At 44.9% G+C, this 16,668-nt stretch overlaps 1 protein-coding gene across 1 annotated transcript in view; it reads right to left on the bottom strand.

The window, feature by feature from the left end:
• Positions 1 to 500: 500 nt before the first annotated feature.
• LOC131556183 (protein eva-1 homolog C-like) overlaps positions 501 to 16,668 on the bottom strand; it is a 201,090-nt gene continuing 184,922 nt past the window's right edge. The window contains exons 6-8 of the mRNA XM_058802633.1: positions 12,118 to 12,282; positions 8,163 to 8,351; positions 501 to 1,037 (exon numbers count right to left, since the gene is read on the bottom strand). Coding sequence (XP_058658616.1) covers positions 667 to 1,037; positions 8,163 to 8,351; positions 12,118 to 12,282 — 725 coding nt within the window. The 3' untranslated portion in view covers positions 501 to 666. The remainder of the gene's footprint in view (positions 1,038 to 8,162; positions 8,352 to 12,117; positions 12,283 to 16,668) is intronic.

The raw sequence follows: 16,668 nt of genomic DNA on the forward strand, positions 1-16,668 counted from the left end.
CAGTAAAAAAGCTAAATGTTTCCATTGAAAAGGAAGATGAAAAGACAGCCATAAATAACTGAACACACTATGGCAAACATCCAAGCACCGAGATGATTTCACGATGGAAGAATCCCCCTCCCTCCCATCCCCCAGTTCTTAACAAGTCCTATTTTCTGTTGGGTCGTAATTAGGTTAATCTCATGGCTTCTGAAGTCACATGACAATCGGTCAGGATGCACCTCCCCCAAATCATCTTTCAGAGTTGTCATTTTGTTCACAATTCTTCCACAGTCCTCGGGAAAGGGAAACCAAAAAATCCTAAATGGAGACCAGATCCTGGAGAGCCTCGCTGTCCAGGCAAGAAAGGAGCACTCACACCATGGTGTGCCCAATGCCACATCCCACACGGGAGAGCTGCCATTGTCTCCTCCCTGCCTGCTGCTCGGAAGTGAAGTTGGCAAGTTGGCACTCACTTCTTTGAAACCAGAAAGCGTCCGGGAAGAGGGGTGATACCAACATGTCAGGGAGAGATTTGGGAATCATCACGGCTGTCCATCCACGCGCTCCAGGTGGCACACCTGGTGGGAAAAGGGGAGATGCCTGTGTTGTACTGTCCCCTCCCTCTGCTCCCCGAGGTGTGGGGCAGCCCCGGGGCGCAGGGCAGGAGCACGGAGCCCCCATGGCTCAGTAGTAGCGGTTGAGGCTCCTGGTGCCGGGAATGTCGGGCTGCCCGTTCATCCAGATCTCGCGGATGATGCGCTCCCGCTCCTCCAGCCGCTGCGCCCGCTCCAGCTCCTCCGCCGAGGTGAACACGTTCATGTTCAAAGTCCTCTCGAACCTGCGGTGCCTGCGGGCCGACAGGTCCGACGTGGTGTCCGAGTCGTCGTCGCTGTCGCTGCTGTCGCTGTCGCTCTCCCGCTCCCGGGGAGGCTTTTTGGAGGAGGAGCGCTTGCAGTCCGTCCGGCAGGACACCCGGAGCACCAGGGCCAGCAGGGTCAGCACCAGTCCAATGCACACTCCGGACACGAAATACAGCGCAGCCCGCTCGGGGTTTTCTGCAGGGAGAAAGGAAATGATGGAGGAAAAGAACCCTTCGAAGAACAGAGCACACGCGGCCCCTCCGTTCACACACCACAACATTTTCTAGAGGGGCCGAGTTTCCAATGGCTGCTTTTACTTCCATGCCCTCCTGTCTCCTCCCCCCAGGGCAATCAGGAATTTAAACCCTGGATTTGCTGCCAAGGCATTTGCCCACATGGAGAATGTGGGTTTACTGCAGTTGTGTTTGGGAGTTGTCTGGAAGGGAAGGGAGCAGCCCACAGAGCTAACTCAGATTCCCACGGGGCTGCTGCACAGCCAGCTGCAGGTAAGTGCATCTTGCTGTCGCATCCACAGCCTTCACATCAGGCATAAGGATGATTACAAAACTTTATGTGCCCTGTGCTGTGGCCCAGCTGAAATGGGAGGCTTGGCAGCATGGCAAAAATGCACATTATTTATTCATAGACTTCATTTGCTTATCTAAGGCAAGAGTGCTGGCTCCCTGCCCAGACCACCAAAATATCTACCTGTGCTCCACAGGCAGAACTGGAGTCAGTGCACCAACAGGATGAGTCCTGCACAGCCACATTTCTGAGGTGATATAACAAGACTCCAAAGGATCCACAATGCCTTTCAAACTAGGTCATCTTGTTTATGTACCACCTCCTCTTTTTTTCCTTTTTTTTTTTTTTTTTTGGTTCATGGAACTACTTAGACATGTAATTATGATAAATGTTGTTACTGCCATTCCCCTGGGCTGAATCATCCTGGTTTATTGGTGCACTAAATGGGTAAAGGTGAACTGAGCAGAAGTGTCAAGGCCAGCTCTACTCTGCAGTGTCTGCTGAGTGTCTTGAGCTCAGGGATGGAGTCAGCTCCTCAGATGAGTTTTACTCCCTTGAACCCAGAGAAGGATCCATAACAGCTTCTGCCAGCTGAGACCCTGACATCCGACCCCAAAAGATCTCTGTAGCTAAAAGGCTTCACTTCCCTGCACAGTGCTTTTAGAAGTGCCCTTTCCAGCCAATCTCCTAAAGCAAAGTTTGTCAAAGGTGATCTGGAAACTATTTGGAGATGTTCAAAACTCAACAGGGCAAGACCCTGCTCTAATTTCAAAACTGGTTCTAAATTAGAAGCTACCTGTGCTCTGACCAGGGGATTGGACCTGGTGACCTGCAGAGGCCTCTTCCAACCTAAATTATTCTTTGACTCCATGGTCAGAGCCCAAACACTGGCTTGTGCTATTCTAAGCAGCCTGTAGTTCAGGGCCTGGAGGTGCTCATGGAGCAGTTACAGAGATTGAATGCCTTTGTGCTCTTCACTTCTCTCCCAAATGAATCTCAGAGGTGACTGATGAGCCAAAGTGGAAGAAGATGTCAAAATAGTCTGAAAATTGGCTAATAAATCAATAAACTGATCCAAGAGTGGTTGGTGTGGATGACATGGGGGAAAATCAGGCTAAAGATAGGACAAAGAAAGATAAGGAAAGTGCAGCAGATAAGTCAAAAAAAAAAAAAAAGAAAAGGGCAGACCAGCCTCCTGCAAACTCAGCTGTAATGCAAAGAACAAGCAGGACACTGAACTGAATGTGCCAGTGGGCCCATGACAGGGGGTTAGAACTGAAGGCCTTTAGGTCTGCAGATGGTCTGTAAGGTATCTTTGAACCAAACATTCTACAAAATGCAGCAGTAGTTGGAAAGTCAAGTAAGACCAAAGCCACAGGCTATAAACTAAGATATTTTGACAAAAGCAAGACAGCAAAATTCCAAAGGTAAAAAAGATGTTCATGGAGAATGTGCCAATGGCCCCTGCAGCAGCCTGGCTGAGTGAAATCCTGCCTCCATTGGAGGCAATGGCTACTCTGAATGCAAGGGTCAGGACCCAAATTAAAACTGCAGCCTCCTTTGTGCAGTAGGAGTAAAAAGCAGAGGCTGCTGCTGTCCATCCAGTCCTGTGTAAACAGTAAAAGCAGAGTCCCTACCTGATAACACTTTTACCTCTATGTACAATTTAACTGAGGACAGTAATCACCCAGCTCCTCTTGCAGGTAGCCCTAAGAAGGGCTCTGGGGCCACCTGGATCATGGGAATGTGAGCAAATGAGCAGAACTGGGGTGTTTGTCCTGGAAGGCACTGGGTGCAGCCTGCCTTGGCTCTGCCTGGCTGAGAGGATGCCATGAGCACTTCCCTGAGCACCAGTCCTGCACACACATGGGCTTGATTTGGTTGCATTAGTTCCACTGCTCGCTCCTTTAGAGCAACTCATAAAAATAACATAGACTGGAGCCTGAGACACAGACACATGTGGATTCTCTGCCCCCAATTTTGCCCTTGTCTTGCCTTTCCTTTTTCCTCCACTCCTTTTTCCATGCTACTGTATCCAGTTCATGAGCAATTTTACCTCCATTGCTCCTTAAGCAACCATTTTTCTTCCCCTGCCTGTGCTCACGCATACAGCCCTTCATGCAGTGCAAGAGCTGTAATTGAATTTTTGGGCTCCAGTGGCATTTATGAGCTCCTACAGCTACTCTGTCAACATCTGAGACACTGTCTGGACTTCCTCACAGAGATGTAACCCTGTGTTCAGCTGCAGTCTTGACATTTATTGTGCATACAATCCACTTGCACAGCAGCATCTCTTTTTTTTTTTTTCTTTTTTTTTTTTTTTTCACAGCAGAAAGAGCAACTTAAGCTAAAAACCACAGGTTCTGCTTTTTTCTCACTTCAAGTAGCCAAGTCAGCAATAGCCTAGATTTGGGGGTTTGATGGCTGATTGGTGATTTTGAGAGCCTAACCCACTGCATGTTCTACTTGTAAAGACCAAAACCAGGCCCCTTCTTCAGCAAATGGATGCTCAGCACCTTCCAAAAGCATGAAGGTGGCCCAGATTCATCACATCAACAGGGAAGCTTCTCAAAACGCTCATTATACTTGGAAAAAAGTTCTTTAAATGTGTATTGGCATGAGTATCAGGAGTTAGCACAATTTTGATATATATTCTTGTGTGCTTATGTGTGTTTACACTCATTAAAACATAGATTTTGACCACTGAAGCTTTTTCTTACAATGCTGTAGATGACAGCTCCCAGCTTCCAGCAGAATACAGTTTCTGCCAATCTCTTTGGCTAAGGCTACCTTTCTCCTTTCTTATATTTCTCTCTCTGGATTGGAAGGATTGATAAAAATGTCATTGATTCAAGCCTAAAATTAGTCCATGCAGACAGAAGATATACGCTCTACATAACCCTCTACACAAAAACCACCATTCTCTAGGCACTCAAACTGGACAAAAAAATTAAAAACACATTTTATTTTATTTTTCCAACCAAACCAGCAGCAATTATGGAGCTTGTTTCCTGAGGGCTAACAATCTGCTGGGAGCATCAGCCCAGACTGCCATTAATTCCCCAGGAAATGCCCCAGGCCAAGGCTGTTATTGCTATTATAATAAATTGTTTCAATAAATAAAAAACAATCTAGGCATTAACGCTGCTGGCTTCCTGTAATGGCTCCATGCATTCCGAAACCTCAGTGGGGAGGAAAATTTCAGAGGGCCCCCAGTAAAAGGTTCAGCACCAAGCGTGGCCAGACAAACAGTAGGAGCAATATCTTCCAGGGAATTTGCAGTCAGCCCCACAGGCTGCTGAAATCCCCTGATAGAACAGAGGAAGCTCTCCAGGAGCCCCTTATTAACAAGGCTCAGGCCAAACAGTCTAAAACATGGAATGATCTCCCCTGGGCTGTATTTTGGAAGCCCCTTGTTAATAACTTGGCAGCAAAGCTTTGCTTGTGAAAGAAAAATAAAACAGGAATTTGTGGAGATCTCCCTCCAACTACTTCATCCTAAATGCAGTGACAAAAATTGGATAAGTCTCCTGTCCAAAAGGAGGCCCTGGAAGAGCTCTGATACATTTTGAATGTTTAATATTTATATAACCATGAGGGACATTTCTGGTCTTGATAGTCTGTGACTGCAAGGACAGTTCCAGCTGTCACTGAGACTGGTGAAGACTTTCCACTCAGGAACAGGTCCACAACAAACTACAGGTCTGATGTTTGTAGGCAGAGATAACCTCTAATTACAAACCTAATTTTGTAAAGAAAATCAGCTTTCTAACAAAGAGTGTCTCTGAGTCTTTTGCAATACTAAATTCTAAATAATATTAATCTGTTGGATCAGCTACTAATTTCATTTCTCATTGACATTATTCACACTTTTTCCCTGTTTCTGAAGAAATAGGTTCAGGAATCTGGAATTAGACTGACACCTAACTGGCTCTGATATCTAACCATGATAGCTGCAAATCAGGACACTTTTGCTTCCTGCTGTGATTTTTACAGCAGTCCATAGGAAGATTCCCAGCTCTTACATGGGAATATCAGTCCAAAAGATGGTGGAAATGAGCACAGAGCCTTTTGCTAATACTGGCACTTCTCTGTGCACTGCAAGACTCTGCACGTGTGAGTGACTGAGTCTGCACACTCTTTACCTGCAGCTGCCCACCCAAAACTGCCATTTTGTACACAAAATGTGAACACCATTAAGCACAGAAGGGATTCCACTATTTGTGGATGCTCTCCCCAGGCTAAAAAACACCCCACTGCCAGGAGAGAGGAAAGGCAGTAGAGAGGATCATCCTTTCAAGCCTGCACTTTACCCATGAAAGAGCAAAAAACCCACAGCTTCATTTCCCTGCAGTGGATCTGAAAGTATCCACCAGACTCTGCCCCAAGAGAAAAACCACTTTTTTATACTGCCCCTGCCTATTTACAATTTTCTTTAACAAACTCCTATTCTGAGACAGTTCATGAGCACAGGAAAGCCCTGAATGCAGCACTTTCAGTCTGCAGAGAGCACCTGAGGGATGTTTTAAGTGTCATGGAACAGAGCAGTTCTTGCACTGCTGTTTCTCTTTGGCACCAGAGCTGTGGTCAGGAGCAGTGGGAAGATGTGTGACCCAGAACCAGCCCTCCCTGGCTGCTCAATACCTTGACTTTCCTGAGCCACTATAATGGATCTTCTATGAACATCAGCTGTGGCTTGAGGTGCCTTCAGGCAGGCATAAAAAAAAAATTAAAAAAAAAAAAAAAAAAAAAAAAAAACAACAACAAAAAGAAACCAACTTCTCTGCTGTTCAAAATATGCACTATGAAGAGGGATGGGATGGCAGTGCTCTAGTTTTATGTAAATTATATTTGTGCTCTGTGACACAGACGTCATAAGCTAAAACATCTCATACTCACATATAACAAAATAAATCATGACAAATCTGTCTTTTCCACAAAAAGCAGAGGCTAAATTACATGCAGCAGACAAAGATGGTTTAGGACATCTGCTGTTTCAATCCACGGGTCAGTCATCAAATATTTTTATAATAAATAACAAACTGGACATATATGTCACTGAGACTGAAACCCATCTAACAGCCATGGTGAGGAACATGGGAACCAGCTGATCTTTAAGGGCTCTTCCAACCAAAAACATTCTATGGTTCCATGATACATTGGAAAACATAAGTCCTGAACTCAGCATGTGAAACCAAAGTTTTGAGGTCTGAGTTTACCTATTTGACATCCAGTGGATGTGAACACCACACAAGGAAACCATGCGAAGACAGGGCAGACAAATCCCACAGCAACAGGACAGTAAAAGTTGCTTGTGCTGCAGTAAAATCTGGAGGCTCCTGCCAAGGCTGACACCTTGTGACAGGGATGAATCAACACTTTGTGCCCCAAAACCAACACAGAGTCAAAGAGATCTGCTGTGGTCAGTGGAAGCAAAGTCCACGGATCATTGTCAGCAGCCCTGAATCACAGTCCCAAATATCCTGGACCATTATTTCTACAGCTTTCTCTGCCCATTACTGTTCAGATGGGGAACACAATATTAACAGCATTTTGTTTTATAGTAGGGATGGGAAGGTTAGGTATTCTCATGTTAAAACTGGTAGCTGTAGGTAAGGGGGGAAAAGTCAGACAGACAAAAGACTCCTTTAAAGCTTGTTTGTTTAACTTTTCCTTGGAGACACCCATGCAAGAAAACAAATCTATCCGACCCAGCTATCTTCTGTGAAGAACACTACTAATTCCATTTAATCTGCCTGACTCTGAGGGCTGTCATGAAAAAATGCATCCTGATGACAGCACTGGATGTCTAGAAGAGCAGAAATTTGTATAACCCTTCATAGTCCTTTTAGAAGAATCCTTCACTAAATAATATGCAGAAACACTCTCACTAATCTACTCAGTGGTTCCAAAGTGCAAAGCCCAAGTTAGCTGCTTCAATTCCAAATACTTGGATTAGCAGCATGGGGGCATCTCAGCAAGAGCAAGAGAACAGCAGCAAGAATGCACACTGTTTAATGAATTAACAAGACTGAATTAGCTGGCAGACATGAAAAAGTAGCTCGCAAATACTGGAGTTCTAGTTAATATGGCCTTAAACGCTTCCAGGAATGGGGCAGCCACAACCTCTCTGGGCCATCTGTGCCAGTGTCTCACCCTCCTCACAGTAAAGAATTTCTTCCTAATGTCTAATTAAACCCACTCTCTTGCAGTTTAAAGGCATTCCCCCTGGTTCTGTCACTTTTCATTCACCTTTTAACGTGAATTTTTTTAGAAGACTGCTCCCCCGTTACTTGAAAGATACACGTGGGTGAAAGATAAACTGTGATCCAAGGAAATCGTACTTTAAAGTAGATTTAAATATACAATTAAGTAGACTCTCAAGTTACTTCATCTTCACACTTCTACTGAAGATAAGCCAAATTCTCTTAAGCAGTGTAAAGATTTGAGTGCTGCTTATTTTCCAAATTACAGGACAACAAACTTGCCTCCCCAAGGAGCCAGGCTTTGATCTCCAGGAAAATGAAGCATTAGGAATAATACCACATGTAAGATTACATTGTGTTTAACTGCAGATGAGAGCTGAGCCAGTGGAAAGCAGCGCACAATAAACTCAGTTATACACTGCCTGCTAGAGCTGCCCCGTCAGGCCTTCCAAGGGAGAATTCACTGAGAGAAGAATGAAATACACAAACAGTTCAGAGAGGCAGATTTAGCCCCAGGTGACTGTGAAAGGAGGGTCTACAAAAAGCTTTCAGGAGCCCAGGGAGGTGTGAGACACCAGACAAACAGTACCTGTGATGAAGGCATAGGCTGCCAGGATGTTGCTGAGCAGGGCCATCTCCGTGCCGACACCCACGGGCTCCATGCTGCTGCTGCCGCTGCTGCTGCTGAGCCCCGGCGGTTCTGTCTCATCCACAGGGAGCAGGAGGGGAGTGTTGTCTACAGGGTAGAAAGTGGCTGACCTCCCCTTCTTCTTCTCTGCTTTGACACAGAAAGGGAATGAGGAATGAGGAATGTGGAACGTGACCCAGCCCTACCTCGCCTTATCCCCAGGTCAGCGTCTGTGTTCAGAAATCTGGAGCTGCTCAACAGGGAGCTGCCCAAGTTTGTCCCTTTTTGGGGGGTAACAAAACCTTCTCAAGCAGCTTCAGTTGAGCACATACCTCCTCTGCATCCAGGCATCATCGTCTCTCTCCCATCTCCTGCTCTTTCATGTCACCACTTAAACACACCCACCTATGTTACAGCAAATATATAAACAGGTTTCTTTTCTCTTATGTAAATCAAAGGAGCCTTTATCAACAGTGGGTTCAGCTAAGCTTGTAAGGAGGACTGGAAAACACAGGCAGAGCCCACAACCCTCTGGTGGTGTGGGGCTGTAGTGATCCATCCACAGCTGGCTAACAGACGTGCTTTCTCTCCAACCTTCGTGGGGAAGGGCAGACCTGAGTTTATGACTTCCCTCAGAATCCTGCTCGTATTTTGTTTCACCCAGACACCATTTCCCCTCTGGGGAGGTGAGTGAACATGGGTTAATGATTTGATTTTATTTGTTGAGGACTAGAGCTAAGGAGGCAGTTCATTCCAGGAGGCTCAAAGAGACCCTTTCAGACTTTATCAGCTCGCTGTTGAGGGCTCTCCACACCTTGATCTGCAGGCAGACACCCCCATTACTCACAGAACAGTAATTGTTTTCAACACAGGAAAAAGTCAGTGCACAGGATCCAGCTCCATCATCCATGTGAGTTTTTAACTGTAGCTATTATAGATTTCCATGCTCCCTTCTCTGGGTGTCTAGTTCTGGCCAAAAGTAAGCACCACTCTGTAAAATCACAGACTTGCACCTGGCTTCTGCTTATCTGCAGGTATTAAATTCAGAACACTGCCAGCTCCATCGCCAATGATGCCACCAGTGCCATGCAAGCAAAGGCTGTCAGGAGTAGTGTGATGTGAGATGGTCTCTGTTCCTTGACTGCTTGATCCATCTCCTTTCCCTGCAAACCCAGCAGCACGAGACATCACGTTCAGCTTCCTGCTGTGGGTGCCAGGAAGCAGCTCAGCCCAAGGAAGCAGTAACAGAAAGTGAGGGGAGTCAAAGAGAACAGGTAATACTGGACGGAGAGGGACTGAGGGCAGGAATGTGTGTGCAGTGATGCCAACTCCTAATCTGCCTGGAGGAGAACCAGCGGGGATGGATGTCCAGGTGTCACTGTGAGGGATCAGCCCCAAGGAATGTGGGCACAGCTGTACCTCTGCCACTGAATAGCTGCATGGCCTTGGGAAAGCCACATGTTCAAGGTTACCACGATGTTAATGACTGGACTCCAAGCAAAATGTTTAAACATGAGTGCTTGGGTGTCATATCCTAAAGAGTAAGATATTCCAAGAGCCTCTTGCTTTAGGAGAATAGAGGTTACTGCAGACCCCTTGGGCAAAATGGACACAGAAGGTCTAAGGGCACATTTGGCAGGAAATCAATAGCAACATTTCACAATATTTTTTAGTTCAGAATTTTTTAAAATTCACATTAACATGCCCTCTAATATCTCCTTTATCCTCCCTGTCTGCTAAATCTGCCTGTACAAGTATTCGAATTTTTCCCTACTGCTGTTCCAAGGAAATCCAGAGATCCATGGTAAATATTTAACTTCCAAAAACTGAACCTAAAACTTGGATATTTCAGAGCATCTCAAGTAGCACCATGGATCTAAACTAAGGCAAGAGAATCCTGCTATTAGTTGATGGATAGCAGAGAGTCATTCAGCTCTCCCCACAGCAGACACTTGAAGCTCAATGTATTTGCTCATACACAAACATCTAAGACACCCCAGGGTCAGGAGGACATCTGTGCAGAGTTGACAGGTATGAGAAGGAATGGAGGGGAAATGCCCACCCTTCTAGAAGCCAGGTGAACACCCAGGTGATGACAAATGACACATTTGTATGGGGGTAACTGAATCCTGCCCGAGATGTCTCTGACTGAGGTCTGGCTCTGAGCTAGTTAATGTAAGATCCCTTCGCAATTGAGGAAAATAAAGAGCACCACCAGGAAATAATCTCATACTTATTTCCTGTGTCAGAAGGACACCACTCTGTTGGGTGTGGAGCAGCCCTTGTAAACCATGTGCCACAACAATGTCTTCAGGAGGCAGAGTAAGGGATAATTCCTCTCAAGATGTGAGGTGTAAGAAGAATCCCCTTATCCCCTTTTTTTTTTTTTTTTTTTTTTCACTTCTGACTTTTCAAATGAACGGATGCAATCAAACATGTTTTTAAATTAATAGTGGCCTGCATACACTAAACTCCAGCAAAGAGCACCACAAAACCACAGAGCTGGTTTTATCATTGGCAGGACTGTACAAGCACAGACACAGAAGGCAGAAAATGACTGGAATTATGCAGGAAGGAAAAAAACAAACACACACAATTTCTCAAGGGCCATGTGTTACTACACATGGGGTTCCCTGGTCTGCCATTCCTTTAAGGATCATACTAAAAGATATTCCCTTTCCTCTCTGCTGGCTTTGGAGACTTTTCAATGCCTAATCAGCTCACTACTACTGGTTTTCTCCTCACCACCCTGTCTTAGCTGTTGCCAGTCACTTGAATGGTTTCTCTGTGAGTTTACACCGAAGCTGAACAAAATTCTTTCAGGCAGCAGTAAATTTGCCCAACGCCACAGTATAAGCACAGGAGAGGTTATTCATGATACCAGGCTGATGTTAGCAAATAGTTTTAACAAAAGAAATAAAACAGCAAGGGAGATTACAGAAATTTCCAAGTATTTTGTTATTTTTGAAACAAAAATCACAAACTTCTTCTGGGCTTTAATTTCAAAACTACATTTTTGTTTGAAAAGTGGTGCATATTTTGAAAGTGAATGAATGAACTATGTGAAAACTAAACAAAAGGTGTCATTTGTACAAGTTAAAATGTTTAGATGAGTGGAAATGAGTTCAGGATATTTTTCCTTGCTTAAAAGAATCTCCAGGATCACAATACTTATTTGGAGCTAACTTAAAACTCTTTTCCTTGACAGTTTTTCAGTCAGGCTTCCAAACTGACAAACCTGTTATGGCCAGTTCGTGTTTATTTGTGAATTGGCTATCCAAGCTGTGGATTAACTTTGCCAGAAGTGTAGAGAGAGACAAGCTCTGCCCATACCCACCCTCAAGCTGAATCTCTGGGAGCACAGACTGGGATTTTCAGTAGTGTCATAAACCATCTCCTGCATGTTGGGAAACAGCACAAAACCACAGAGGAATCCAACACGTGCTCACCTGTGCTTTTCCTTTATTCATACACCACCCTTCCTCCTACTCACCTATCCCTAGAGATGGCTAAGATCTGACTTCATTCATATCTTTTCACTTTGCATTTTATGCAAACGGCACTATATTTCAAAGTTCAGTTGAAAACTCCTCTGTCCCATGAGGCAGATCTACTGTCTCTGCCATGGTTTTTTTTTTTTTCCTTTGCCACTAGACAGGTCTGGAAAGTATTTCTGTGATGAGTTTGGACAGGCATGGCCATGACTGCTACCCCAAGAAACCCGGTGTTCCTTGAGCAGTTTCACAGTTTCACTTTAGCCCATTGCTGGTCACATCTTGAAGCTGTCACAGCCCTTTCTGACTGTGACGTGGATGGGATTTAGGAGCAATACAGAAATCCAGAAAAGAGGAGATGGAAGGGAACGGTTACCACAACACCCTTAGGTTTGGGCCAACACCACAATGATCACAGCTACCTGGGAGAGCTGGCTCTATGTTGGAAGGAGAGACATCCAAAAGGAACACGCCGTCCCCTATAACATTGGGGTCAAACACTCTCGGCTGCAGCGGAAAATGTGACTTCTGATGCCCTTGTTGATTGGTTGGTCCTGCCTGAGTTTCATGCAGAAGCTTCTTGGGAACTGAAAGAGAGGAGCAAGAGCACAGTTGTTAGAGTGAGTTATTTCAGCTGGTCAGAATGAGAATTGTCACGTCATGCTATGGGCTCAGCTGATAGTTAATTATACCACATGCAGCCCAAACAGACACTCATTTTCCACTATGATGAATGCTCTTCAAATGCCAGCACAGAGACATTCAATGAGAGAGTGCTGGAAACCATAAAGTGATTAAGATACTGTTAATTTACAATTAAGCCTTGATACTAGGCTAAGGATGAGATTCAGATGTTCTATTTAGACACTCATCTCAGAAACTGAAACAGAAGTTAGTAAGCCAGGCTTTGGCCTCAGTTCTAGGCTTCAGAGCGCTCCAGTTAGAGCTCTCTGCTCCTACCATGACAGCAGGCCAGACAGGATGCCCTATAGCAATGGGAGCTATAGCTATGCCTGAAATCCTGCCTCTCTCAGCCATCAAGCTGCTGGCTCAAGACTGAACTTCAGAACTTTTTGTCCACTCCAGATTCACAAAACTGAACTCTAGAGGATGCTGTTCACATGTAATCATAAAGCTTAAATAATCCAACACACCACAAAAAATAAGTTCCTGCTATAGGAAACCCTCCCCACCCTGTGAGATCCAAAATACACTGTTTCCCATTAAGTTGTAGGCTGTAAGATAGGAAAGGCTCATTCTCCTTTCCCACCATCCCAAGGAACATGAAGACTCAGCTAACCCATACTGCTCTCTGTTTTGGCAGCCACAGCATGAGCAATACGCATGTAGAATGATGGGTTCATACTTGACAGGTTTTTTGCACATCTCTGGTCTCTTCTTTGGACCAAAGCATGCCCTAATAACAGGAGTGTTTTCTCCTCCTTACAAGGCCAGTTCTTCAGCTGTACAACCAGGTAAAGAAATCAAAGCTGGTGTAACTATCTCAGTGTACACCCACTGAAGGTGAATCCACACAGAGAATTCACAAATTTCCCCTGTAGGGACAAAGAATGGAGTCATCTATGGAACTGAACCAGTTCTCTTTCTCAGCCACAGCCAACACCTGAGGCTATTTCAGAGCAAAGTGCTTCTCCATACAAAGAGAAGAAATATGTATACAGGTCATTCTCTTCAGAAAGTAGAGGAATTGAGTGATGAAAGACAAAAATAAATTAAAATTTCCACAGGAGAAAGATTTATTTTTCCTGTCAGTGACTATACATTAATGCCTAGCAGACAACCAACAACAGTCTGTGCTTAAGACACAGACTGTTGAGGACTAGGCACAAGTTCAGGAGACCCACATGAGCTTCAAGAGAAGATCTCTGGGATGCCCATGTCCCCTTTCTCCAAGTCTAACACCACCTTCCTCTCTCATTCCAAGCAGGCTGCCCCCTCCCAGTGCCTCAGTTTCCCCGGGGCTCCACTTAGGATCATGCTATCTCTCATCTCCACCCTCACAGGGGCGTGAAGAAGCGCAATTAAAAATGCAAAGCACTTTGAGATGCTTGGCAGAAGCTTGAAGGAGAACTTGGAAAGAGGGCAGCTCTGGATCAGAAAGGAAATTCCTGCCTGCCCCCTGCAGCTAATCAGCTGCCAGACTGGAACAGGAGATTTAATCGCATCCATTAAATTTGCCTGCATCACCCACCACATTACTGGTGGGTGAAGTGATCCAACCACTTTGTTTACATTATGTTTGACTTACTGTCTTTGCTGAGGCAAGGAAAATTGTAACTAGATTTACAGACTGACCTCCTGTATTAGGCTGCCAGGACATCAGCACTGAAGGTCTTGCATTATTAGAAGAGTCATGCTAGGTCAGGAAACAGACAGAAAACCCCTCAGCTTCTGAATATCAAAGAGCTGGCACAGAGGTTTCTAGTGAAATCTGAATTGGCAACAGTTGGAAGGCAGCAAAAAAACACATCCCCTGGTAGGAACCAGACAGGAATGAGGGGGATACCTGTGCCAGGGAAATATCAGAGTCTGGAGAGGGGGTGGGTAGAACAGAGATTATCCTGCAAACCACAGCCAGGGAGAACTGCAGTTCTGGGTGCTGAATTTGAGGCGCGCAAAAGGACGCAGAGCGCATAGGGCTCAGCACTCTCAAAAAATAAAGAGTCCTATTGCTGTATCTCAGACTGAGAACCTGATAAGTATTTAAAAGACACAGGACATTTTCCTTTATAAACTTTTCACCCAAACTGCATCCCAGTAACCTGTTGATAGGCATCCAATGAAGAAAATGAAGCAAAAAGCTTTCATGTTTCAGACTTACTCTTCTTCATAAATATCTCCTTTACCTCTCAGCATTCACGACCATCTCCAGGGCACAAGACAGGCTGGATGAACCTGCATCTTTCATAGAAAAATTGACACTACCCAACACTTAAACTTTTGAGTGAAGCAGGAGAAAGAAACACCATGATCTCTGGGTGCTCCTAAGCATGCCCAGAGAACTGAGATATGGCTTTTCCATCTTAGCATCTGTGCCACCACCACCTGAATGCTACCTACAGGACCAGAGGAGGAGTCAGGTAAAGCAAACCATTGCTAAATCAGTCAGCAACAGTATCCCAAGGAAGAGTAGAGATGGAGAAATATTCAAGGAGAAGCATTGATAGAGAGTATGATTGTCACACACCTTATGGAGTAGGGCTGTGCTGTTACCTCTTTGGGATGGTTGAGGATATAAGAACACTATCAGGTAGTCATTTGGTGCCTTAAAACAGAGGTGGCTGTGAGATTCCCAAAAGCAGGCACATGCTTAACACCTGTGACTAGCACACACTTTGGTACTTCCAAAAATTTCAAGAGGTGCTTTTCTTCACATCAGCAACTAGATACCTTTAAAACTCTGGAAGCAACTTAGAGCAGCACAGGATGTCTACAGCACGCAAACTTGGACTTTTCCACTTCAAGGGATCATTTTTCTCTGTGGACTCCATAAACATCTTGAGTACACTTTACCAGGAAAGTCCCATCTTTGCAAAGAGTACACAGAGAGATGGCATGCAGCAAGTCTGCTCTTTTTCTAGTTTATGTGATGCTCAGCCGATACACAGCTTTCTTTTGATTTAGAAAGACTGGGAAATGGAAAGCATTTCTCAAGTGTAAAATACCTCACAATTTCCAGTTAGCTCCTGTGTGGCAGCCAACTCCACAAGAAAGATTAAACATCTGGTTCCTTTGAAATGCCCTCCTTAAATTCTCCAGAGAGGAGTGCATCTGACATAAAGCATGGCATGAGTTGAAGCAAAGTGTCAAGGAAAGTTATTTATTATTAAAACCACCAGAAAAGAAGTACCAAGGATTTTAGTTTTATCTCAGTATTAAGCACAGAAATCCTGGCAGGGAAGGGTTGGCACTTGTCCTGCTCCATGCAATCTAGCAGAGAAGTTAAAGCAACTCAGTCAGCAGAATGAGTGATGGATCAAGAGGGGAAGAAACAGCTTCAATAAAAGTGTTCACACACCTCATAGTCAGGAACCCTGCACTTAAAAATGCACATGAGAAATGAGCTTGGATCATCTGCAAAAGAGGAGATGAATTGCTCTGGGGATCTCTAGGGACTTTCAGTCTCTCAGGGGGTAGCAGTCAGCATTGAAATGTGGCTATTTATCCAAATGATAAAATTCTACAGCAGCTTGGGCTGCGCATCCGAGAAACACAGGCAGAGCTGTAACTTTTTAGATGGCAAGCCCTGCTCAGCCACTCACCCTAGAGTTCAACTCAAACATCACCACATGGATTCCATGTCAGCCAGGATTTGATCTGGAGACAAAGTGTCACCATCTCTGTGACACTCCATGAAGGTACCTGCAGAAGTTGGTTCTAGGTTATAAATCTGCAATTCTTTTGGATCAGCAGGTTCATTCCTCTTCCATTACAGGCTTTCAAGTCTTTACATAATCCCTCTGTGTCTGGTTTAAAAGCAATCCCAGCTCCCACTGCTCATCTGTCTGAATCAACATCATGCTAGCAATAATTTATACCAGTTCCCAACCCAAGAGCTGCATTACCCATTTGCAATGAATTAATGGCACCCATCTCATAATAAAACCTCTCCTCTGCTGCCTGGCAGCCTCCCCACACTGCAGAAACAGGGGTGAAGGAAAATCAAAGCCAGAGTGTGCTCTCATAGGCAGAGCAGATCCATCAGAGTCGGCAGGAGCAGCCAGCAGGACAGTGTGAAAAGGCACATGCTGGTGCTGCTGACAGTATCCTTATTTGTACTCGGTGGAGACGCCTTCTGCTGGAATTTTCACACAAGCAGTTTCTTGTGTGGCCAGAAAAGCCAGGGCTAATGAAAAGAAAAAGTTACTGTGTCTACAAGCAGCAACATTCTGAATTGCAGTGCTAAGAGATGGAAAAGGCCAGTCAATACCTCCTCACTGTTCATTAAGGGC

Source organism: Ammospiza caudacuta, chromosome 3 (assembly GCF_027887145.1).
Source record: "Ammospiza caudacuta isolate bAmmCau1 chromosome 3, bAmmCau1.pri, whole genome shotgun sequence".
In the NCBI taxonomy this organism is placed as follows: Eukaryota; Metazoa; Chordata; class Aves; order Passeriformes; family Passerellidae; genus Ammospiza; species Ammospiza caudacuta.